This window comes from Cuculus canorus, chromosome 1 (assembly GCF_017976375.1).
Source record: "Cuculus canorus isolate bCucCan1 chromosome 1, bCucCan1.pri, whole genome shotgun sequence".
NCBI lineage: Eukaryota > Metazoa > Chordata > Aves > Cuculiformes > Cuculidae > Cuculus > Cuculus canorus.
In genome coordinates this window covers 163,595,881-163,618,389 of record NC_071401.1, presented here as the reverse complement: position 1 = coordinate 163,618,389, position 22,509 = coordinate 163,595,881, and the positions used below count along the sequence as shown (strand labels likewise).

The 22,509-nt window shown below is 34.6% G+C and overlaps 1 protein-coding gene across 10 annotated transcripts in view; it reads left to right on the top strand.

Annotated features, from left to right (window-relative positions):
- PPFIA2 (PTPRF interacting protein alpha 2) overlaps positions 1–22,509 on the top strand; it is a 321,457-nt gene that overhangs the window by 205,934 nt on the left and 93,014 nt on the right. For 8 of the 10 annotated variants that reach the window (XM_054080066.1, XM_054080025.1, XM_054080040.1 and 5 more), the window contains one exon: positions 8,128–8,202. The exons of the other annotated variants lie outside the window; for them this stretch is intronic. In XM_054080066.1, the coding sequence (XP_053936041.1) occupies positions 8,128–8,202 (75 nt within the window). The remainder of the gene's footprint in view (positions 1–8,127; positions 8,203–22,509) is intronic. 10 annotated transcript variants of the gene reach the window in all.

Genomic DNA, 22,509 nt, shown 5'->3' with positions numbered 1-22,509 from the left:
TATGGTATGTCAGTCACCCACTATACACTTCCTTTTGCAGAAAGATTATAGAAGTTAGATTTGTTTCAGACTCTTCAGAAATAAGATATTACTCCACCTATGAAAACTTGTTGATTCAGAGGTTGGTAGAATGTACATTGGACCTCCTAGAGGACAGCTATCCCAACCTCCTGCTCAAACCAGAGCCAACGCTTTCAGGTTTGCTTAGGGTCATGTCTAATCATCTTCTGAATATCTCCAAGGAGAAAACCTATTCTGATGTTTTGTCCTCATTGTTTTAGGGTTTTTTTTTCCATGATACCCAGGTGGAGATTACCCTCTTGACTCTTGCACCTGTTCCCTCTTATGCTGTCACTGTCCACATCCAAGGAGAATTCGGCTTTGTTATCTCCACATCTTCTGGTTAGCTGGTTGTAGACAGCAATAAGGTCTCTTGTTCCATTCTTGAGTTTGAGCAGACCCAGTTCTCTCAGCCTCTTCTCATATTCCATATGCTTCAGACCATGACCAATTTGATGACCCTTCATTGAAGCCTTTCAATGCCTTCCTTGTACTGGGAAGCCCAAAATCAAATGCAGTTTCAGAAGTCCTGAAGGGAATAATCATTTTCTGCACACTGCTGACTAAACTTTTGCTGGTGTAATCCCACGCGTGTTTGTCCCTGTTCACCCCTAGGTCTTTTCTGCCAATCTGCTCTTTCCTCCACAGTCCTGTCCTGTTGCCTGGGGTTATGCCATTCATAGTAATGAGATGCCACTTGGTCTTTGTGTCACTGATCACAAACCTCTGAGTCTTGCAGTTCAGACAGTTTTCTATGTAGTGTATAATCCACTTATCCAATTCTTATCTCACCCTTTTCTCTATAGGAGAAAAGGGAAGCTCTTGCAGAAAGCCTTGATAAAGATGAAGTGAAAAACATTCACTGTTCTCCCCTCATCCATGGAGCCAGTCATCCAACTCATAACACAAGGCAATAAGGTTGACCAGTTGTCATTTGCTTTTGACAAAGTCATACGGGCTCTTACTAATCACCATCTTGCCTTTTACATATCTGGAAATGGCTTCCAGGAAGATTTGCTCCATAACTTTCCCAGCACTGGCTAGCTTGTACTTCCTTGGATCTTCCCAGGATAATTCCTGCCTTTCATGATGAAACATTTGTGAGTTTTCCATGTATCAGGAATCTCCCCTCACTGCCCTTAACTCTCAAAGATGAAAAAGGCCTCACTATGATCATAGAATCAAGTCTCTCAGCACCTGTGGATGCAGCCAATCTACTCCCTTTGACTTAAGCATCTATGAGTCACTTAAGTCTCCTGTCCTCCTGTATTGTGGGTTATGCTTCACTCCCACAGACTCTGCTGCTGTGCTCAAGGAGGCCTGAGGATAGAATTGTGCAGTAATTACTGAGGCAAAGAAGCATGATATGTGATATATTGATGTCACTCCAAATAAACGTTGCCCAGTCAAAAATGCACAGAAAATTATAGTGGGTTAATGGATAAAGATTAATAAAAACTGTCAAAACTGCATTGAAAATGTGTCATTATCCTTTGCAAATAACTAATGGAAAACTTCCTCTAATTTTACTTTCTTCACAAAAAAATGTTGACATTGAAACCAATAATTTGTCTGTTACATGCTTGAGAAAGCATAACAAGATAATTTCATTACAAGATTTGCCATTGAAACTTACAAAAATCCCAAGGCAGTCTTTACAGTCTTCCTAAATGCAAATATTCTTACATGTTTTCGCTTCCTATACTAAACCATCTTGAAGTGTTGTAACAAATGCTGCCACAAAATTTGGTCGTGCAAGGATTGTTATGTATACAGTACAAGAACTACAAAAACATTCTCATTGCTATAACAACATGCAATGAAAAATACAAAACAGACTGGAAAGTGGAAAATAAAATATATCAATTCAAGATTCATATTTACACAGAGGCCTGATTAAGTATAAGGAAAACCAAGAATGACACCTTAATTTATTTGAAGAAGAGTATTGCCTATATATATATATATATATATATTATATGAAGTCTGGATTTTGCTTTGACCTTTTGTCCAAAGATAGCATAGAGAGATCATGGCCTTGCATTATTATTAATTGCATTATTCAGAGAAAGCATGAATGTCACTGACAGTTATTTGAGTGTCTGACAGCTCCTTCAAGATGTCTTCACTCCCTGCAGAATGAAAGCTTGTCATCAGGTTCCTGCATTAGAGAGCCAGTCCTGCAAATCCCATAGAACCATCCTAGTGAGTAGAAGATAGTAAGAGCGTGCTGTTATTCTTACGGGGTTATACATATGAGAACCCATCTGTGCCAAGTCTGTTCTTGCATAGTTGCATTTTGTGAAAACTTTTACTTTAGGACATAGGAATAATTAAAAAGTTCCTTTAATTCATAAATATTTCCTATTTTACATGTGTTTCAAAGTAATCTCATTGTATCTCCTTCAGCAAGAGAGTTGTGTCACAGCAAATGAAATTGACACTGTACTATTATTTAGAAATTTAATTTGACAGAAGCAATACATATTTTCAAACAACTTTATATGTCTGATTTTGCCAAAATTTTTAGAAAACTGAAAACACAGGGCATGGGCAGTTCTGCCAGCAATTCTGGATTTTCATCATGTCCAAAATCAAATTTTTTTTTCTAAATGTAAGGTTAGGTTGTGTCCTATAAACAATGAGCATTGTTTATAAAAATGGACAAGTTTTAAACACTAGAGGCTAGGACTATTAACGACGGGGACTGATGTAAAATTTTGACTTAACATTTCTAGTAGTTTTTGCTGTTGTGTAAGTCCATGAAATTTGCAGCTTTATACATAGGGAAAATAGTATAGAAAAATGTCTTCAGCTAATCACGTCTGACCTTCTCAGTGCTTCAGATCTCAAAAAATCCTCTTACTGCGGCTAAGAAGCTGATAATTTTAGGTTTTATTTCATGCAATAAAAAATTGTAGATATAATGTAAGACAACACTATATTTGGGATATTATAAACAAATATAAATTGAATACTTTATATTACAGCAAATTAAGATGAGATTTACTAGACATTATTAGAAGCTCAAACTAACTTCATGGTTAGAGCAGATATTGAGTATGGAGTAGGTCAGGAAGTATACATTCCTTATATGCAATTCAGGCAGAACAAGAACTTGAAAAATGGTTATTTTATTTACACGGTTATATAGCTATACTTGACTTCTAATGTCTGTATGAGCATGCTTATTCCCCTGCAGCTATTTTCCCTATTTTGCTTTAAATTTTGCATTCAACATTTAAAATGTCCATTTGGAAAACGGAAACTGTTTGAGGCAACTCCTTCTCCAAAGCTATTTTCCAGCAATTTTTTAAGAGAAGTGTCCAGTTGATCTTCATAGAGGAAAGCAACTACCAGGTGTTATTGTCCTAGCTGAGACTCAAACCCCGTTTGTTCTCTTAAGATTAATTCATGCAGAAAAGTATATCTAATCTTCTTGCAAATAAAAACAACCTATTCATGCCAACATTATCACTATCTTTCTATTCACTAGCAGGTAGCTAGGAGAGAATTTATTCAAAAAAGGTGGGAAAAAAAGGTGATTCAATTCTAGCATATGCAAGTGTTTTTTAAAAGCTTTTTGTGGGCTGCAGTTCTGGAGAGAAAGAATAAAGAATTTGACAGCAACGAAAAAAGTGGGAAGCAGTTGCTAGGATACAGAGAAAGATGGGTGATGTTTTCCAACGACAGCAGTGTTAACGTGACATTGACTGTGTTATATTTCAAGATAATGTGGCTTCATTTAAAAGCCAGAGGAATATCCAGTCATCCGGGCACAGGTTGGATACACCCTTTGATATGGAGAGGTCAACCCTTTTCTTGTGTGTCTGTGGCAATGTAATGGTAATCTGTCCCTTAAAAATACATATTATATCATGTTCTGATAGATCAGGTGACAGCTGACTAGTCTCAATTTGTGAAGCATTATTTAGTAAAGATTTATCTAGTGCTCAAGAAAATAGGAATACATTGAAGGACCATACGAAATATTGTCTCATTTCTGAAGTGATAAACACAATCTCACTAAGATAATGCATACTTCTGTGAGCTATATTTACTCACTTACTGGTTTTGTCTTCCAGAAAAAAACAAAATTATATTCTAATATCAATTTGAATTCATCATATGAAAAAAAATGAATAAAAAAGAGAACATAATTTACATTTTTTCCTGCTCCTTTGTCTCTAACAAGATATTGACCAGGAACAATAGCCTTTACTGCGCTTTTCAGAAATTACTGTAGTTCTGTTTGGTTTGTTTGCTGTAACATAAATTTGAAGATGGAATCCAGCACAAAATTCTTTGTAGTACATTTGTATATGGCTTTTTAGAGGCTCTGGTCGTTGCCCTGTATTTAGATTCAAAGGTTATTCAATATGACATTACAAATTTCAGGAAAACTTCAATACCATAACTAATTGATAAATATGACTCAGAGTAAAATATTTTCAAGATTTATGTATACCACATACATTACAATGGCATTTGTAGCCTGTATTCTTTCCTGGAATGTGAATGACTCAATCTGAAAGCTTTATTCAGCTTTTGTGGTCTTCCTCAACTTTATTTTGAAATCAACTGAAAACTGAGGAAGACATTTGAAGTGAGAAATAAAGTTACGATTACTGAGTTACAAACCAGAGCAGATTACCCCATCAGATCAGGGCGCCAATGTAGCGATTTTCAGCTTTTTCACTGATAGAATGAAAGACTTCCCTCAACTTTAACAGCCCTTATGTACATGGTTGAAAATGACGAACCAGTTGCAACATTTCCAGCGTCACCACAGCAAATGTGAACATGAATTATTTGGTCACTGGTCAGATGAAAGGAAAAATTAAGTCTTTTGTGCCAAGGCAGAGTTGATTTCAGTTCCTTTAGCAACTCTTATATTCACAGATCAAATAAGGGCCATCAGACTGCTATTTTGGTTATGTCATTATAGAAAAGGCAGCACATAACTGTGTGCGCACAAAGGAGGGACGGCAAGGCAAGGCAAAGGAAGCATTTTCCAACTGTGGCTCTGTTTCACACAGATATTATTCCATGTTGTCAGTGATAAAGGAAAAAGAATGGGAAAAAATGGATTGTAATATAATAGCTTGACATTTAGAATACAGACATTAACTCTCTATTTTTTTCTGAAGTGCCATGTAAAAAATGTGTCTCCTAAATTTTCTTCGAAACAAATGCAAATTATTTCCAGATAGCGTTATTTTCAGGCTTTAAACTCTCCATATGATCCAGTTCTACAGTGCCACACTGTATGAAGGTTCAAGTTTAGTTTTCTGATTCCAGCTCCTTGTCACTGGCATGACATGGATTTTAATAGTGGAGAAGTAGTGAAAGACGAAGATGGCAGTGGGAAGAGTAGCAGGATACAGAAAGAGAGCTCTGGAATCTATAGAAGAATTGTGAACCTCTTGGAAGGCAAAGAGCATGGTAGGAATAGGGATGTGAGTGCCAGATAGTGGACTTATACTCCCTTGGACATTTGTGCATCTGCATAGGGAAACAGGTCATCGAGCAGCCCTTGAAAGCTGGAAGAAGAACTGATGAAATAATGCCATTTTGCAGGCAGAATATGATATTAAAAATACAGAAAAAGAAAGGCAAATTAATTAAAAATGTTTTTTCAACTATTTAAACAACTATAGCCAGAATAATTGGTGCATTACATATATATTTGATGTGAAGTATTTTAATGAAAAATATAGTTATAAGAAATCATTAGTAAATTAGAATTAGAAAGTATAGTATTTCAAATTTATTTTACATATTTCAAGTGTGTTAGAATTGAATACTAAAAAATTTATATAAAATGACTGTGAGGATAGCTTACATATTGCCATAATCTGAGGATTTATGAGCATGTTTTCCAGAAATTATGTACCTCATTTTTGAGAGCAATCTTTATGATTACAGGGTTTTACATACATTTTTTATGAGAACTAGAACAAAAGATTAATAAATGGGAAAAACATTTTGGGTTCCATTGCATATTTTCACTTCATTCTGTTATTCTGATGCAACAAAACAGTTAAAATAGTCACGAAAATTTGTAGGAATATTCATTCTTATCACTGCCACTCAGAGGTGGCTCAGTCACTGCCACTTCAAGATGGCTTAAACTTCATTTGTATCAGGTGTGAATCAGGCGGGGTCAGTTACTGCAGCTCAGCTATTGATTACCTAGCCATGTCTTATAGAAAATATCCATTTAAGATACAATATGCATTTTTGGAAACATTAACAGTAGATCTATTACAGTCTTCTAGTGTTAAAGGCATAGAGAGAAATTATTAGATCAGGTATGGGACTATAAAATTGAGGATTCTTTCTCGACTTGGGTATTTCTAAGAATACCCAATACCTTAATACTCTTCAATTCACATTTCTTTTGTTCTTTTTCCTCCTCTCACTCGTACTTTCTGTTCTGTTAAGGCTAGAAACATCTTTTTAGTGTATGGTAAAATTACAGGTACCTGATATCATTGAAAAAAATTATGTGAATACATAAAAAATGTTTTCAAATTTGGTTTCTTTTAATAGAGCTGAGTTTTGTAAAAGGAACTAAACCTAAATGTACTGCATAAGAAACTATATTTTTTAGAAAGACTGAAGAGCTTTAATTTTTAGTGTTCATTTCCTGAATGTGCATTTGATATTTCAATTTAGTTAGTTTTAAAGTTTAATTGGGACTAAATTAGTGTATATGCTACGTTATAGATTTACTAGTAAGTGATTCTCTTCTATTAAAGTCTAAGTCAATTTTGGTATGTACTGAGTCTACAAAATTTCACTTCTTTTAGTAGTAATGGTAAACAAAGTATGTAAAGAAGGGTAATGTATGTTAGACTAGGAAGTAGCACTGGAAAAAGTATGAAAACATTAGATGTCTCTCGCATTTGTCAAGTGTCTGAAAACAATTGTATTTACATGAAAATGTACAATGATTCGTTGTACAGTAAAGACTGATTTTTTGTTTTGCTGTTTTCCAGCTACATCTGTTGCTCTAATAGAATACGCTAAGTTTCTCTACAAATGTTGCTAATAGCCTTAAACATCTTTGTATCATCAGTTGGAGCAGAATTGCCACAGTGCAGATGGAATGTTTATAGAAATATATACCGAGCGTCGACTCATTAGCCTGGTTATAAAGTTCTTTAATATGAGGTGCCTAATGTAGTTGTGTAGATTTGGAGAGGAGTTGCAATAGGCTTGCTTCATAGTTAGGAGAGAGAGTCACCTACACGCAGCACAGAAGGACATTTTAGGTCTGATTTGCCTTTGATCATCCTGGGAGACTGGCGACTACATAACCAGCTTAGGTTTTCTACCGCTACCTGAGCTGACTCTGAGACAGAGCACTCAAACAACAGTAAATACATCTTCAGAGCTATTAAATTATTATTTATTAACAATGAATATTTATCAATAATTACGACGGTAATAATAATAATAACAACGATTGAGTAGATCAGAGACATCTTTAGGACAGAACAGGTCATCTATGAAACCGGTACATACACAGCAATCTTTTCTGCTCACATCTTGTTTATGACTTTTTGCAAAATCCAAACAAAGTGCATGTTGATATAAAAAGCCTTTAATATGTATGCCTGAAGGCAATAAAGCAAATTATTCTTTCAGTGAATTTGTTGCTGTCATTTAATATGAACAGTTTAGTTGTCTTCCATGGAGTGGACTTAAAACATATGCAAATGTTTTTTTCCCTTATCCTTTGTAAAAGATGCTTGTGAAAAACTTTATTATTTTTATGCCTAGTGTGGTCTTAGAATATTTGCATTTGCTGTGTATTCCATAAAATTACAGGGGAACTGGAGAACAGCAGTACGGCATTTAAAGTTTGACAACTAATTTTGGGGGTTAAGTCTTCATATAGTTAGGTTTAAATGCTTACTACACAGTATGTCTCATGACAGAATGCAACACACATGCCTGCAAACTGGCAGGGCATTCAAAAGTGCATATGGCAGATTATGTAATCTTTAAAGACTGATAGAAATTACGTTACTGCACATATTTTGATTTTTCTTCTAGGTAAGGGAACGACTGAGGGTTTCTTTAGAAAGAGTCTCTGCACTGGAAGAAGAACTAGCTGCTGCTAACCAGGAGGTAACATAAAACACTTTCTCCCATTTTGAGGTTCAATTTCTCTAATACTCTGTCCCCTGTGTTCTCTGTCACTTTTCTTAAAACTATCAGAAAAAAAAAATTATTTCTGAGTAAGCTTCTTAGTGAGGCTTGTTTAAGGGTGGTTGTAAGTTTAATACAACCTTCTGTTTACTGATTTATTCCCTTCTATTCTTTTGTGAGCAAGCCAAAATCCAAGAGCTAGTGACAAATTCCCAAAGATCTTATTAACATGAAAAAGGTGTGACTGACCAAATATGTCAGATACTATAAACAATTAAATAACCTGAATTTCCATTTTACTATAAAATTAAGTAAAACACACACATGCATATACACACATTACATTAATGTAAACATTGATGGAGCAAGGATTATAGATGACCTTGTAATTTAGGTTTGTCCCTTCTCTTTTAATTGAAGTGTATCAGGGTGGACTGTGGTGACGTTATAAACATTTTTAACTTGGACAACAGATTTTTTTTCCTGTACGGTAGCTTGCAGACTGTTCTTTTTTATTTGAAAGGGTAAACAGCACACACAACTGTACACATTTGTAGAAAGGAATTTTGCACTCCAGAGAGATGATTCTGAGGCCAAAAAACATAAATAATTGAGTTTGCTGGTGACATTACCATTGCTACCATGTTCTGAATTTCCACCTGATGTGTGTTTCTCACACTGCTAAAAATAAGTCAGATAAGCAATAGAGTTGGGTTAAAGCTATTCTGGGATATGTCCATTTACTGATGTCATTTTACTCAGTCTCAAAAGTACTTAAAGTACTACCAAATAACTCTGGAAAAAATAATACCTGTAATTTAGGATATTGTGTGATAATGTAAAATAGACTCCTAAGGAAATCTTTTCCAATATTAAGGTTAAAGTAACTCCTTAAAAATAGGCTCTGCAATTAAGATATTAGCAATTCCTTTTTATAAACCATGAGCTAGGTATTCTGAATAATTCCTTTATTCTCTAAAGGAACTGAATTTTATCTGTGAAAAAAAAAAAAATCTTTCTTTCATTCCTCCATTTCATAATGTCCAGAAAACTTGGGTTCAAATGATTTAGTTACAGTATGTTGAGTAATCTGTCACTTGCAGTAGCATTTATTAAATAGAATGCAGTCCTTTTGGTCAGTCAAGCCAGCTGAGATGTATCCTACTGCTCTAATCCCTCCTATTCATGATCCAATTAAATTCAAGTTCACTTCACTGGGCATGGGACCAGATCTTTAGAACATCATTTTGTTACTTAGATTGAAAAAAAAACTTAGTGAAACTTATACTGACAATGAAGAGTAAAAACGTACACAATGAAATGAAATCGAAGTAGGACTTTTATAGCCTTTTTGCCCCAAACCCTTAGAAATGTTATACAACCTCTGTGTCTACATGATACTAAAAACATTTAAACAGGACATTTAATCAAGCAAGCATAGCATGACCATTAACACAATCTGAATACAGTTATTCCAATTTCCTGAGAGGAATTGTTAAAGCTGAAAAATGGAAATTCAATTAGAAAAACAATGACAAAGTAACTAGATGGGAAAAGATGTGGAAGAGAATGAGTGGATTATTTTCTAACAGTCAAAGCTTTTGAACAGAAGTTCAGATAATGTCACACAATTAGTTATTTAAAGGAGACAAAATTAATTAGACAACTGCAATATATAAACCATTTTTATACTAGATTCCACAGTGAATTCACAGGCAATAAAGGGCTTTAGAAATTTATTGTGCTATTTATGAAAATAAATGAGCCAAGTTTCCAAGGGAGTTGAACATATGTTTTTCAGTATTTTCTGTAGTCTTGTAACTCAACGCCTGTTCTCCCAAGAGAATTCACATTTTCTTTCATATCCATTTCCTCATGCTGATTGTAAGAGTGTACTACATATCTAGGACTATATTGAAACATAAAATAATGACAGCAAAACAGTCCCCTGATTAAATCAGTATATGTTTATGTATATATTAAGTATCAGATTCGGGGATAAAAATTAGTAGAAATGTGCATATTGAGGTAGTATCTTTTTCTGAAAGCTTATGGCTATGGCTCTGACACAGAGCCACAATGACAAACTGCAGACGCTCATGAGCAGCTATTGGAAATATTCATACAAAGAAGAAAAATCGTGAGAGAGACTATAGTTTTCCATCATTAGATGGTAAAAAAGCTCTCATTTAACAGTCTTTGTAGCATATTAAATACATTGCAAAGGGAATGAAGACATCTGAAACTCTAGCAAAGCTGATATCGGCTCTAGTTGCCAAAACCATCTTACAAAGTGCTTCGTATTTGATAAGGAATAGTAACACACACTGACTTTAAAGTGCTGGGGCAATTGAGATGGACAGTTGGACACACTGGGGGAACTTAGCTTGTGTAGCTAATATTTATATGTAAACACACAAAGATAATACAGAAGGGCATTGATCTGCAGTTCCGATAGTGAATATTGATACAGTATAATTCTCTGTCATTGGTTCAGTTGAAGTTTTCAGGCACAAGAATGTCCACCAAAGGATTCACTGCTGTTTTGATTCTGTGAAGGAAATAGTTTCTATAAAAAAGTGAATATGTAGTATATCTCCATTTCACACAAACGCTACACATAAATTATTTTTATTTTATGTAATATTTTGATATGCTAGCTATTTGTAATATTTTTAAAAGTCAATTCTCTCTAAAAATTACAATATAAACGATACATCAAATCATCAGTTGCATCCTTATGTTTTCTACATGTTTAACAACAATGTTATGGTGGTAGAATTTAGTTACATTGAGTATTCTACTGAATATGAAGACTTGTTTTAAAATTTTATCAAGCTGGAGAATACTTACAGGGTACATCAGCTCCTTATTGAAACATGTTTACAGACACTAAACATTGTACTGTTTCTTACAGAACACAGGATTCAGCTCAGAAATAGGACTCCTGATTTTGTGTGCATACATATAAGCCAGATGTCTCAAATTCACCTCTAGTCTGGGGAGCTCTAGAAAATCCAGTCTGCCAGCTAACCTGGCAGTTAATCTGATAGGTTAAATTCACAGAAGAGCTGTGACTATCTGGAGCTAGAGATGGGGAAAGAATACCCCCCTTAGGCTGTGATGATACTAAATGACTATGTTAGGTACATGACTCTCACAACAAGCTCATGTGGACACTTAGTGAGTAGACAACTAAACTTAAGTGTCTTACTCCTTACAAACATCAGAACCTCTTGGAATCAGGCAGTCAGCTTCTAGATAGGGGAGAGATATAAAATGGGCCTATATTATACTTAAAGACTACTTTGAAAATTCTTTAAATATATGTTTTACTAGAGGAAAAAGTTATTTGACGGTATCTTTTATTTTGCTACCTCTCATTAGTAGTAGTAGAAGGGACATAGCAGAAATCCGGATTGCTGTTAGAAGGTTCTCAGGCAGACTGGGGCAAGATAACTAAATTCTGTAGTCATCCTTATAATATTTGCCTTTTATCAGAAGTTATCACATGATGTACCTAAAGTTATAATATTTTTTCCTTTTATGCTTATACTGGGAGCCATTGTTTGTTCACAATTGCCAGATGTCCTATTTGTTGTGTCTGTTGTAGCTGAGATGCATAGTAGATAGCGTTAACATTTTTCTGAAAAGTTTACCTCCTGTTTTTCATTAAAATAACTTTTGAAATATAGACACATCTGCACAGCCCTCAGGTGCTTTTAAAATTATGCTGATTTTCATCTGATTCCACATAACCCATGGTCTCTCCAAATAGTTTTGTTGCTGAAGGTTATAATTTGCAGCTAGCAATTAGACAAGCTGCAAGTGGTACATCCAATAATAAAGCTCAGTGGTACAATTGTGTCTGTCCATGAACATTTTGAAGGCAAATGTAGTGTTTTTCAGTGACTATATGAACATTTGCAAATTCCAACAGATTTTTGCTAACCACCTTCTTTTTTACACACTAATTAGAGAAGAAGGAATCTCATTTGCAATGGAAGTGGGATGAGGATTTTCCTTCCTGGTTTTGTCATTTATGATCTTAATGGAAATTAACTTTAATATTGAAATTACTGACAAGATAACCACTTTTGTTCCACAGCTTTTGAGAATCTTTTACTAGGATTATGAGTGTGAGTCCTTGTTAAAAGTAGGCTGAACTACAGCACATGCAAACAACACACTAAAGTATTTCATTACAGCTATATATCACTGGGAACTCAAGCTTTAGTAGCTTCTGTGGGGCAGGGATACATAAACTATACACAGGTGGTACTATGGCCCACTTTTGCTTTTAAATCTACTTCTGCTGCAAGGAGTAGTGTTAAATGACAACTGTTGAGATTTCCATGCACAGATTTCATTGTTTACCAGAACTCTCAACAAATTACCCCGAAAATTACCTTTGGAGCTTTTTTCCAAGGCTTGTATGTATAACTAAGCTTTATACATAGTTAATACTGTACTGGGAGGAAGCAATTTTTCAAATGATTGTACTCACTCTGCACATGAATTTTCTTCTGCCTTTAAATATTTATCCAGCCCTTGAAAAATCCTTTTTTTGTTTCTGGTTAATATGCTAGGTTTTCCACCTTCACTCTTCAGCAGAAAATGTGGCATGGAAAATACAGCTTTAATTACACTTACTATCTGAAAAATATGTACTCTAGGGACCTAGAAAACACTGGGACTGTGTAGAATATGAAATTAGAGCAATTACTTGTTTGAGTTTATATATCACTATACCACCATACTCTTTTCTTCAGCATTTGTTGAAAATGCCAGTGTTGTTTGCAAATGCCAAACATTATATTGCTTCTGTCAATTGACACACGGGTTATGTTTAAAACACCCAGGCTTCCTTTTAAAACCTCTTTGCTACTATTACTAGTTGCTTCAACAGAATTTTACTCAACCTTTGAGGATAAATTTAACCCTTGGAGTTATCAGAAACTGCCGGAGATCTGGTCCAGGGATCTCTGCATCATATAACTGCATGAATACTCTTATTTGGGCAGTTGGTTTATTCCTGACAGTAGGTTAGTTTATTCATCAGGGTGCTCTATTTTTTATAGCATCCATGAAAGTATTCATAAATTATTTACAACAGTGAAGAGAAAGGATGATTTACAATTTACTATTCTTTACATTCTGTATTATAACAGAAACACCAGAAAATGTAGCCACTCATTCACCTGAGAACTTTCAAACACCGTGTTAACTGCCTAATTTATGCTATACAGGGGATGTCAAGAAACCAGTAAGAAATGCAGGTACTTTTAACAGTTGAGGACAGTATTGACTGACGTGAGGAATGTTGCAGACATGATTGTAGTATTATTACTACTAATGAAATATTTATGATATTTAATATATATGTATTTTTAAGTTAAACCTCAGCTTCCTATGGTGTGTTCTTTTTACTCATGGTTGCATGTGGAAACATATTTTTATCCCTATCTGTTTCAGGTCCTGTGCACTTAAGGCACTTTTTGTTACAGGAGTCTCTTTGTGGCCTTAGCCTTTGTATGAATATACAATGCAAAGTGATTTTTGGAGTAGAAATGTTGTCAAAAGAATAGTTTGCTGAGAAAAATACCATGTACATTTCTTGCATGTGTGATATACATAGAATTTTGTCAATCCAAAATTCAGAAATTACGGATATTAAATCTCTGGATGAAACTCGGTGAAATTCAGTGATATTTTTTTTTGATGAAGAAGGCCAGACTAGATGACATTTACCTATTTCTGGTGACTTTAAGTGCAATTTTTTTGTGAACATTTTGAGACAACTTTCATATGTATTATTTTACTATATTTTCTTGGAATGGTGCAACTGAAATATAGTGCTTTGCTCTTACATTTCCTTTTTTAAGCTACAATTTTATACAGGTCTAACTCTAGAGAGATCTTTGTGATCTGAACTTTAATTTCAAATGTCTATGTAATTATGCCAAATGATATCTTTTCTGCAAAGATGCACGTAATTACAAATATCTTGGTTTGAAATGTAATCTTTATGTGCTCTGTGTAATTGCTTTTCATTCTGCCTTTAACCTTAGCCATCTAGTTAAATGTTAGTTCTGCAAAAAGTCAGTTGCCCTTAAGTTTTAAATGCCATAATGAAGAAAAATGATGATTTTTTTTTGTCTGTGTGTGGATATTTTTCATCCTCCACATTCCAAAACATTAATTTCTGTCTCTACACATTTGAAATAAGATGTGTGGCAGAGCAGCTGAAGAGATTGAAAATGACTACAGTAGGGCTACATCCTTCATTGCTTTATTTTTTTACGAAGTCATAGAATCATAGAGTCACAGAATCATACAGTGGTTTGGATTGGAAGAGACCGTGAAAGTGATTTAGTACAACCTGTCTGCAGGGACATCTTCAACTAGATCTGGCTGCTCAGAGCTCCATCCAACCTGACCTTGATTGTTTCCAGGCAAGGGGCATCTACCATCTCTCTGTGCAAACTTTTCCAGTGTTTCATCACTCTCAGGATGAAAAATTTCTTCGTAATATCTAGTCTAAAACTTTCCTCTTTTAGTTTAAAACCATTCCTCCTTGTCCAACAGCTATAGTCCCTGCTAAAAAGATTTTCCCCATCTTTCTTATAAGCCCCTTTTAAGTATTTAAAGGCCTCAATAAGGTCTCCTCAAAAATTTTCTTTTCTCCAGGCTGAACAACCCCAACTTTCTCAGCCTCTCTTCACAGGGGAGGTTTCCAGGCTTTTCATCATTTTTGTGGCCCTCCTCTGGACCTGCTCTAACCAGTTCGTGTCTTTCTTGTGCTAAGGGAAAGTCAAAAAGAAATAAGTGCAAGAAATAAACTATTGGTTGCTTTAGGTATTTCATGTTTTGTCCTCAAACAATTATAACCAGTTCTCAGAAGCAAAAAGACCGCTGAAATTCTTTGTGGGTATTGAGGGCAGCAGGGCTGACTTTGCATTTCTATCATTAGAATTTTTCACTAAATTCAGCTTTAAATTTCACTAAATAGGTGTAAAATTCAATGCATTTTTCAGATAATTCAATGCATTTTTCAGATAGTCACTTAAGAACAGTAATTACTATTGACATGTTTGAGTTGAACATCAGAATTCCACTTGCAAAGGTGGTTTCTTGGTATAATTTCTATAAATGTCTATCACAGAGAAAAATTTTCCAAACAGTTTCGAGTACAAAAAGAATGTATATTACCTGCAGCAACAGCAGATAATGATTTTGTACAAATTCTAGTATTTCTACACAAAAAGCTTGATAAAAATGCTTGTAGGTTTAAGTTCCCCTTTTATAACATTCCTTAGTCAGTATTGGCCAAGTTGTGTGTTGGCTGCAGTGTACTGTTGGCAACCCAGTAATACATTTTAAATAGGCTCAGCAACTTTGGGTTTCACTGAAATGATTTTGCAGAGCAGAATTTTGTACCTGCCCAAATGTCTGAGGGTATTTTCAAAAGACATCCTGAAACATTCTGATCTCTTACCCCTCTGTTTAGCATGTAGCCACCTGTAACAAATCCTAAAATGCTGATGGCACATTCAAATTTTACACTGAATTTTCATCTAGTTTGAATGTCTCCTCTGCATTCTTTAGAACTAACTAATTTATAAGAAAGGATGTGAGTAACAGAAAGGAGGGATAATCTATGCTCATGCATTTATGGGGAGCTTCCTAAGGAGAAACATAGCTGAAGTGAGAGATTTTATTCCTTCACTTATCCACTGCGTTTAATAGTTCTGATAAAATGTTTGATATAGAGAGTTTGGTAACTTGTATACATTACTCTGTTTTCAATATGTCACAAAGACAATTATTACTTCCTATTTTTATTTTCCAAATATCCTAAAATCCTAAATATGGATGGATTAGGGTGCCTCAGGATGCCACTGCTGTTAAGGAAGGAGTCAGATTCTTCCACCAAATTGATAGATTCAGGCTACTAAGCATCTCCATTGCAATTTTTATGCTTTTTCTTAGAACCTGGTGGCTATCACTTCTTCATTTTATTTACTTGTGAAATTTTTAATGGGATTTGTTATATAAAGGTTTATGACCAGAGTGAATTCCGGTGTCATTGATTTATCATTGAAGAGTAGAGTTTAGTTTTATTCTGATCATTCATAAAACAGCATGAGAACTTTTACACCTCTCGGTTTTCTGGTATGACACATCCCTGTGTGTCAATAAGCATACATACATTACTTGGAAACTGCTATAAGCCGTTAATTGCACTTTCTGAAGAAAATAAAAATCTATTTTTTGTAAGATGATGCTTAAAGGAACATGGCAAAGAGTAAAGAAAGCTGTGTAAAACTGTGATTTGCTAATTGCTTTTGCTTAACTGTTCCCCAAACTTGCTGTGCAGCTGTGGCACAATTGTTTAAATATACATTAAAAGGGCAGACAGCTAGATTTTTGAAATATATTTTGCAAATCTTTTCAGATCTACTTCTTTTTTTTTTTGTCTGATGGAAACATTTGACTTAATGAAACCTTAGTCCCTCATGATTAGAAACGCAGGTGTTTTAATGCTTTGGTTTTATCGCTGAATAAAAAATAACTGGAAATTAAAAATTCTGGTTCCTGGAAACCTTGCAGCACAAACTCTCCGTAAAATTAGCATCTACATCAAAACGAGCATAAACCTAATCCAGCACATTCTTTCTGCATGTGTTTTAGCAAACGTTTCAAGGATGCTTATCCTTAAAACAAGTTAGGTATTGCTAATCTATTGTGAAAATATCATCTTCCTTTTGTCCCATAGTCTGGATGCTGTGCACTTTCTAGAAATCATAGGCATGTACTAAATTCAACAATTTAGTGTGAGCTTTTCCTGCAAGAACTGGTGGAGATCCTCTTCCTAGCTTGCTGCTTTAACTACATCATCTGCCAGATCTGCAGAGTTTCTCCTCATTCGCCTTTTCTGAAAGCAGAGCAAGCTTTACTTTTACAACCTCACACTGACCTAGCAGTTTTTATTGACGTCACCCATCACCATCCTTATCACATGAGTTCTCCTGCAGTCCCGGAAAGTTCCCCTTTAAGCCCTGCAGGTTTTTTTTTCACCTGTAGTTTCACATCAGAAAAGTTTGGAATAACACTTCTTTATACCATTCCTTAATCATCATATCAGTCATCTATATTACTAATTAAAGTTAAATAAATGATGAAAAATTTTTAGTCTTTCACATCTTCCTTTTTCCCAATCTTTGGTTCAAATAGTTAAATAAAAGTTACTAGGACATCTGTGACAAATGTTCATTCTACTGTTTAAATGTTATATTCTCACTTTTATAATACCTGTGGCCTAGGATTTCAGGCTTTTGTCTTCAGAATGAAATTGTATTGCTATTAGCCTAAAATAAATGTGGCCTAATCTTAACTACAACTTAGAGTGCTGCATAAATATAAATATTTATTGGTATATTTAATAGTAATATATTCCATCTTCAAATTTATATCAGAATGCTTTTATTGCACATTTTTACTATGATTATACTTGCATTGCTACATTCCTAACAGAGCTCCAGTAAAGGACCAGGACTCCATTTTATTGTAAAAAAAATATTAAAGACTAGTTCTTGCTCCAGAGCATTTCTAGTATAAATTTGTTTTGTAGTGTCCATTGCTCATACAGCTGCAGAATAGAGGGCGTTACTGTAAAGCCAAAGTAACCTGGTGACCAGTACAGTATGTGTAGCAGACATCACTTACTGGTTTTAGTACCACAGGATCTCTGCAAATACCACTCACAAGACTCAGACTAATCTGGTTCTTTTATGAATATTCTGAGTCTTAAAAACATTGAGGTCGTTTTAACGGGAGTGACTGGATTACTGTTCTTACAGCAGAAAAAGTAGGATGCAATCTGATAGAATTCATGGGTGCGATGATCGACTTTATCAGTATTGATAGATGAACTTGGCTAAATAGCATAACTTGACTTTTGACAGCTGCTGTCTGTGATGGTATCTCCTCAGGTGCACAGAATGCTACACAACTGTTGTCCTGCTACACATAAATCCTGGTATGCTGCATGAATTCTAATGTCCTGACTTTGCCATAACTCCATGCTTGGAAGTTAAATATGGAGTACATGTCCTAACACCAGCTCCATGACTGTTTTTTTAACGGAAGAGAGGCTGAAGCTGCAGCCATGCAACCTCCATGAGGTCCTAAGTCTAAATAACTGCAGGACATAGTATTCAGGGCTCACTATATAACACAACTATCCTACAACTAATCGGTGTGTATAGAAAGTTTCTGGTTTCTGCATCTCGTGAGGTCAAGTTACTGGAGTTATTTTGTGAGTCTGTGCAATGTAAATTCATTCATCAGTAAATACAGATCACGGAGCATGCCTGACATTTCTTCATAACAAGAAACATATCACTATTTGACACAGAGCCGCGAAGCTGAAGAACACGTCTCAGAAAGTGGTAAATGGATCTTCTGATATCTTCTCTACTTTATTTCAGAGAATTTACAATATAGCAAAGCTCTGATTTTCTAGCACAGGTTTTGCGGTTTTATTATTTACAGCATATTCCTCACCCAAAGTAGAAAAAAATGGGAGAAAGAGGAGATGAGAAGACAGCCAAAGAAATACAAGCTGAGAGAAGACAGGAATGGTAGGAACCAGGTGTGTTAACTGGGCGTATTTCACAATAGTTTGCCTACATACCTGAAGACTCAGGAGATTACTGAAACCAGAAGGTTATTTGTATATGGTTACCTTAGGGATTGTTAATAGTCAGCATGAGATTAGACACTGGGATAATTTCAGGTTGGATTTAATGTCATAGATTTGGCAGCCTATGTAGGGAATTTATGAATTAATGGAATACAACTCTCACTGGCCCTCATTTCATAAAGCTATTTTAGCAATGCCTTAGTTTAAACACATCAGCTTACTAAAATAAAGAATGTAGCATGTTTAGCTGATTTGCGTTGCAGAGCTCACTATTATGTGTACAAAGGATATCAATGAAAATTTTAATGCCTAATATTTAATTTGCTCACAGTATGCATTCAGTGCCTTTCATGAGACATCAGAAAGAATACATCACTTCTCTTTGATCTGTTAGTTTAAGATTCATAAACTTTGAAATGTATGCCATTTTATCCTACATTAGAGGCATAAATTCAGGTTTAAGAAGGTAGTTGATTATCTTCCTGTCTGTATCAGCTTAAGGGCCATTTGACATTTGTCAAATGATTCTTCATGTGGATCAAAATAATTTCACTGCAAGAATCAGTCTTTTTGATTCCTTATCATTAACAATATTCCTGCCATTCCATCTTGGTGAAAATGCACAACACTTACCCATTATCCTCTGGTTTTTAATCTCCTGGAACAATATATTGGTTTATCATTTTTTTAATGTGCTTCTTTGCAATGGTTATGTAATTTTGTATAGGTGTGTTAAATATTACATAATCTAGTAGGAATATCTACATCCGCTAACTCTCAAACCAGATTGTAAATAGCATAACAAGATCACAGCATTACATTTTATGCTTATTGCTCTCCACAATCAAATTTTTAATGTGTGAATAGACCTTACATGCTGCATTTGAATAAAAGCTTTAAATTAATACCTGAGCTGATAAATAAGATCAAGTTTAAGCTTCAATAGGTTCATATTTATTAACCAATATTTCCATAAACATATGAACCAAAAAAATGTGTTATTTGTATTTTCATATTAGATCACCTCAACCCAACAGTGCATGTGCAGCTCTAAGAGTATTCTGCAAATTCATAAAGTAGTTAAATAGCAAGACAGTAAAAACTAGTGCTGTGAGCAGTGTCAGCAATAACATGAAACAAGTAATTTGCCACTCAAAGGTCTGTATTGGGCCTCCATCTTCAAGAGGCAGAGCAAGATCCACAAGCACGACAAGTAGATTCTACATTGCTTGCTGATAGATAATGAAGAAAATTATTGTCATTTTCCTACGGCTCTGCTAATGCTGATGAAATAGCTTACCGGTGAAATATTCGTGATAAGAACAGGAGCAGAGACTGTGCTAGGGACTTGCAAAGGATGGATGTGTCTTTATAAATACTTACCTAAGTATCAGGAGAATTTTAAAATCAGGTTTTTCTATTTTAATGCAAACAAGTTCACATCATGTATCCGTAATAGAAACAAATATAGAAATGATTTAAATTAGCATCCAAATATGTAAAAAATATTTTGGGTTTGATGGGCAAAATTAGATATTTTTCCTTCTTTTGGATCTTGATTAGAAAATATCACCATTAGGAAATACTAAATAATCTCTGTTAATGTTAGTAGGGACTGTCGACGTATAGGTGAAATTATTTCAAGAACAGTTGTAGAGGGCTTATTTTATTTGGTTCAGTCCATAAGAAATGATTCAGCTTGTTTGACATCGCACGTGGAGAGTATAGTTTGGATGCTTTTAAACATGTAGAGTCCATGGTTACAAAAAAAAAGAAGAAGATAAAGAAACCATATGTATAATTCCTTTTCATTAGAAACTGGCTGTCATGTTAGATTCTTTTCTGCAGTAATCGTAGAATAAAAACATTATATTAGATGTTTCACTTACAAAGAATTTTCTCCATCATTAAAAAAATATTCTAGAGTTGTATCACTCTGGACTATATCCTTCATTTTCACTGGAGAAGTCTGTGGGAAAAAAATTACTTCCAGTAAGAATGTTGTTGAAAAGTATTAAAACGTTGATGAAAATTAAATGAGTACATTTGTTTTAATATTTGAAATATAGACTTTAATTCACTCTACTGTGCTTTGATTTCAACAGACTGGGAGTTAGATTTAAGTTGCGATTTCTGCAGTCTTGGAGTGCAGATTGGGGCTTTGATGTTCTTTAATTGTAGTTCTGGTGTAAGGTTAATTTCCTTTCTGGATTTTTATTCATATCCTATCTATGTGCTCTGTTTTCATGCCTTGTACAATCAGTAGCACAGATGATGATTTTAATACAGATAGACTGTATAGGAAAATTTAATAAAACTACACATGCAGAATAGAGGGTTTTTCACAACAGATGTGTCCAGTCAAAACAAATTTAAACAGTCTCAGAGTCTCAGTTGACAATATGCAGACAAAGAATACAAAATTTCATTTGGGAATGACTGCTTTTACTCAGAGGAAAATACTAATTTAATCAGAAGAGGAAAATGGATTTGCAGTGCAAATAGCTAAATACTTCATGTAAACTGGGTAGCATTTTTCAAACTGAATTTTATACATTAAGCATGGGTACTTATCAATTAAATGCTTATGTACTAAGAGCAAGAACATAAATCTCTAAAGGCATATTTTTTTTATATTCAAAGTCCTAGATACTAAAAATATATTTGTCTATCTGTCTAAAAACATATATATCCGTAGATAATTATATACGTAGCGGGTATACATATATAGATATATAAAGAAATTATATGTGTATATATTATGTATATAGATCTCAAAGACTAATATATTGTTGAAAATGTGGAAAGTCATAATGTTTCTATCAAATCCATCCCCAACAAACTCTAGGGCTTTTGTACCCTGGTTTGGATATGCTACCAGTGTCTTTTTGAGATTAATAATGAAAGAATAATAATTTTTCTGCTGTTTTCTTGAACTTGGTTAGAAAAATCCAGAGAAATTAGTCAGCAGGTATCAAATACTGCAGTATAATGCAATCATGTCATTGTTATTTGTTATTTTTTTTCCCTTATGTTATTTTCTGTAAAAGATAGTTCTTTCATTGTGTCATATTTCGTGCAATCTTTGTAACAAATTTAAAAAAGTAGCACATTTTTGTTTACTTAGATAAGGCTTTCTGAAGAAAATGTGCTGAAATGTACGAGGTAATCTCCTGTGAAAAATCTTGACATTCTTTTTCATAACAGCAGCTGCACCGTTGCTTTAAATGATTCCTATTATATTTACAAAGTGTTGCCAGTACACCATAGAAATAAATGGTGCATGATCTAGACTATGTGCAAGAGGACAAGACAGTTATTTACACAAAACCACTTAATTTGGTTCAGAATTCACAATGAAGTGGAGACTAATAAACACTATTGCCTTATTACCAACGTAAAATGTTAGTGTATCATTATGTTTAAAGTATAAAAATACCAATCCAAGCACTTAGTGTTTAGAAGGAGTCAGGGCTCAGTGACGGTGTAAACGGATGGCAGGAGGTCCTGCAAGCGCTCCCCTGCTGCAGCCAGCTGAGTGCCACGGCTGCGGGCTACGCCTGAACCTCAGTACCCTT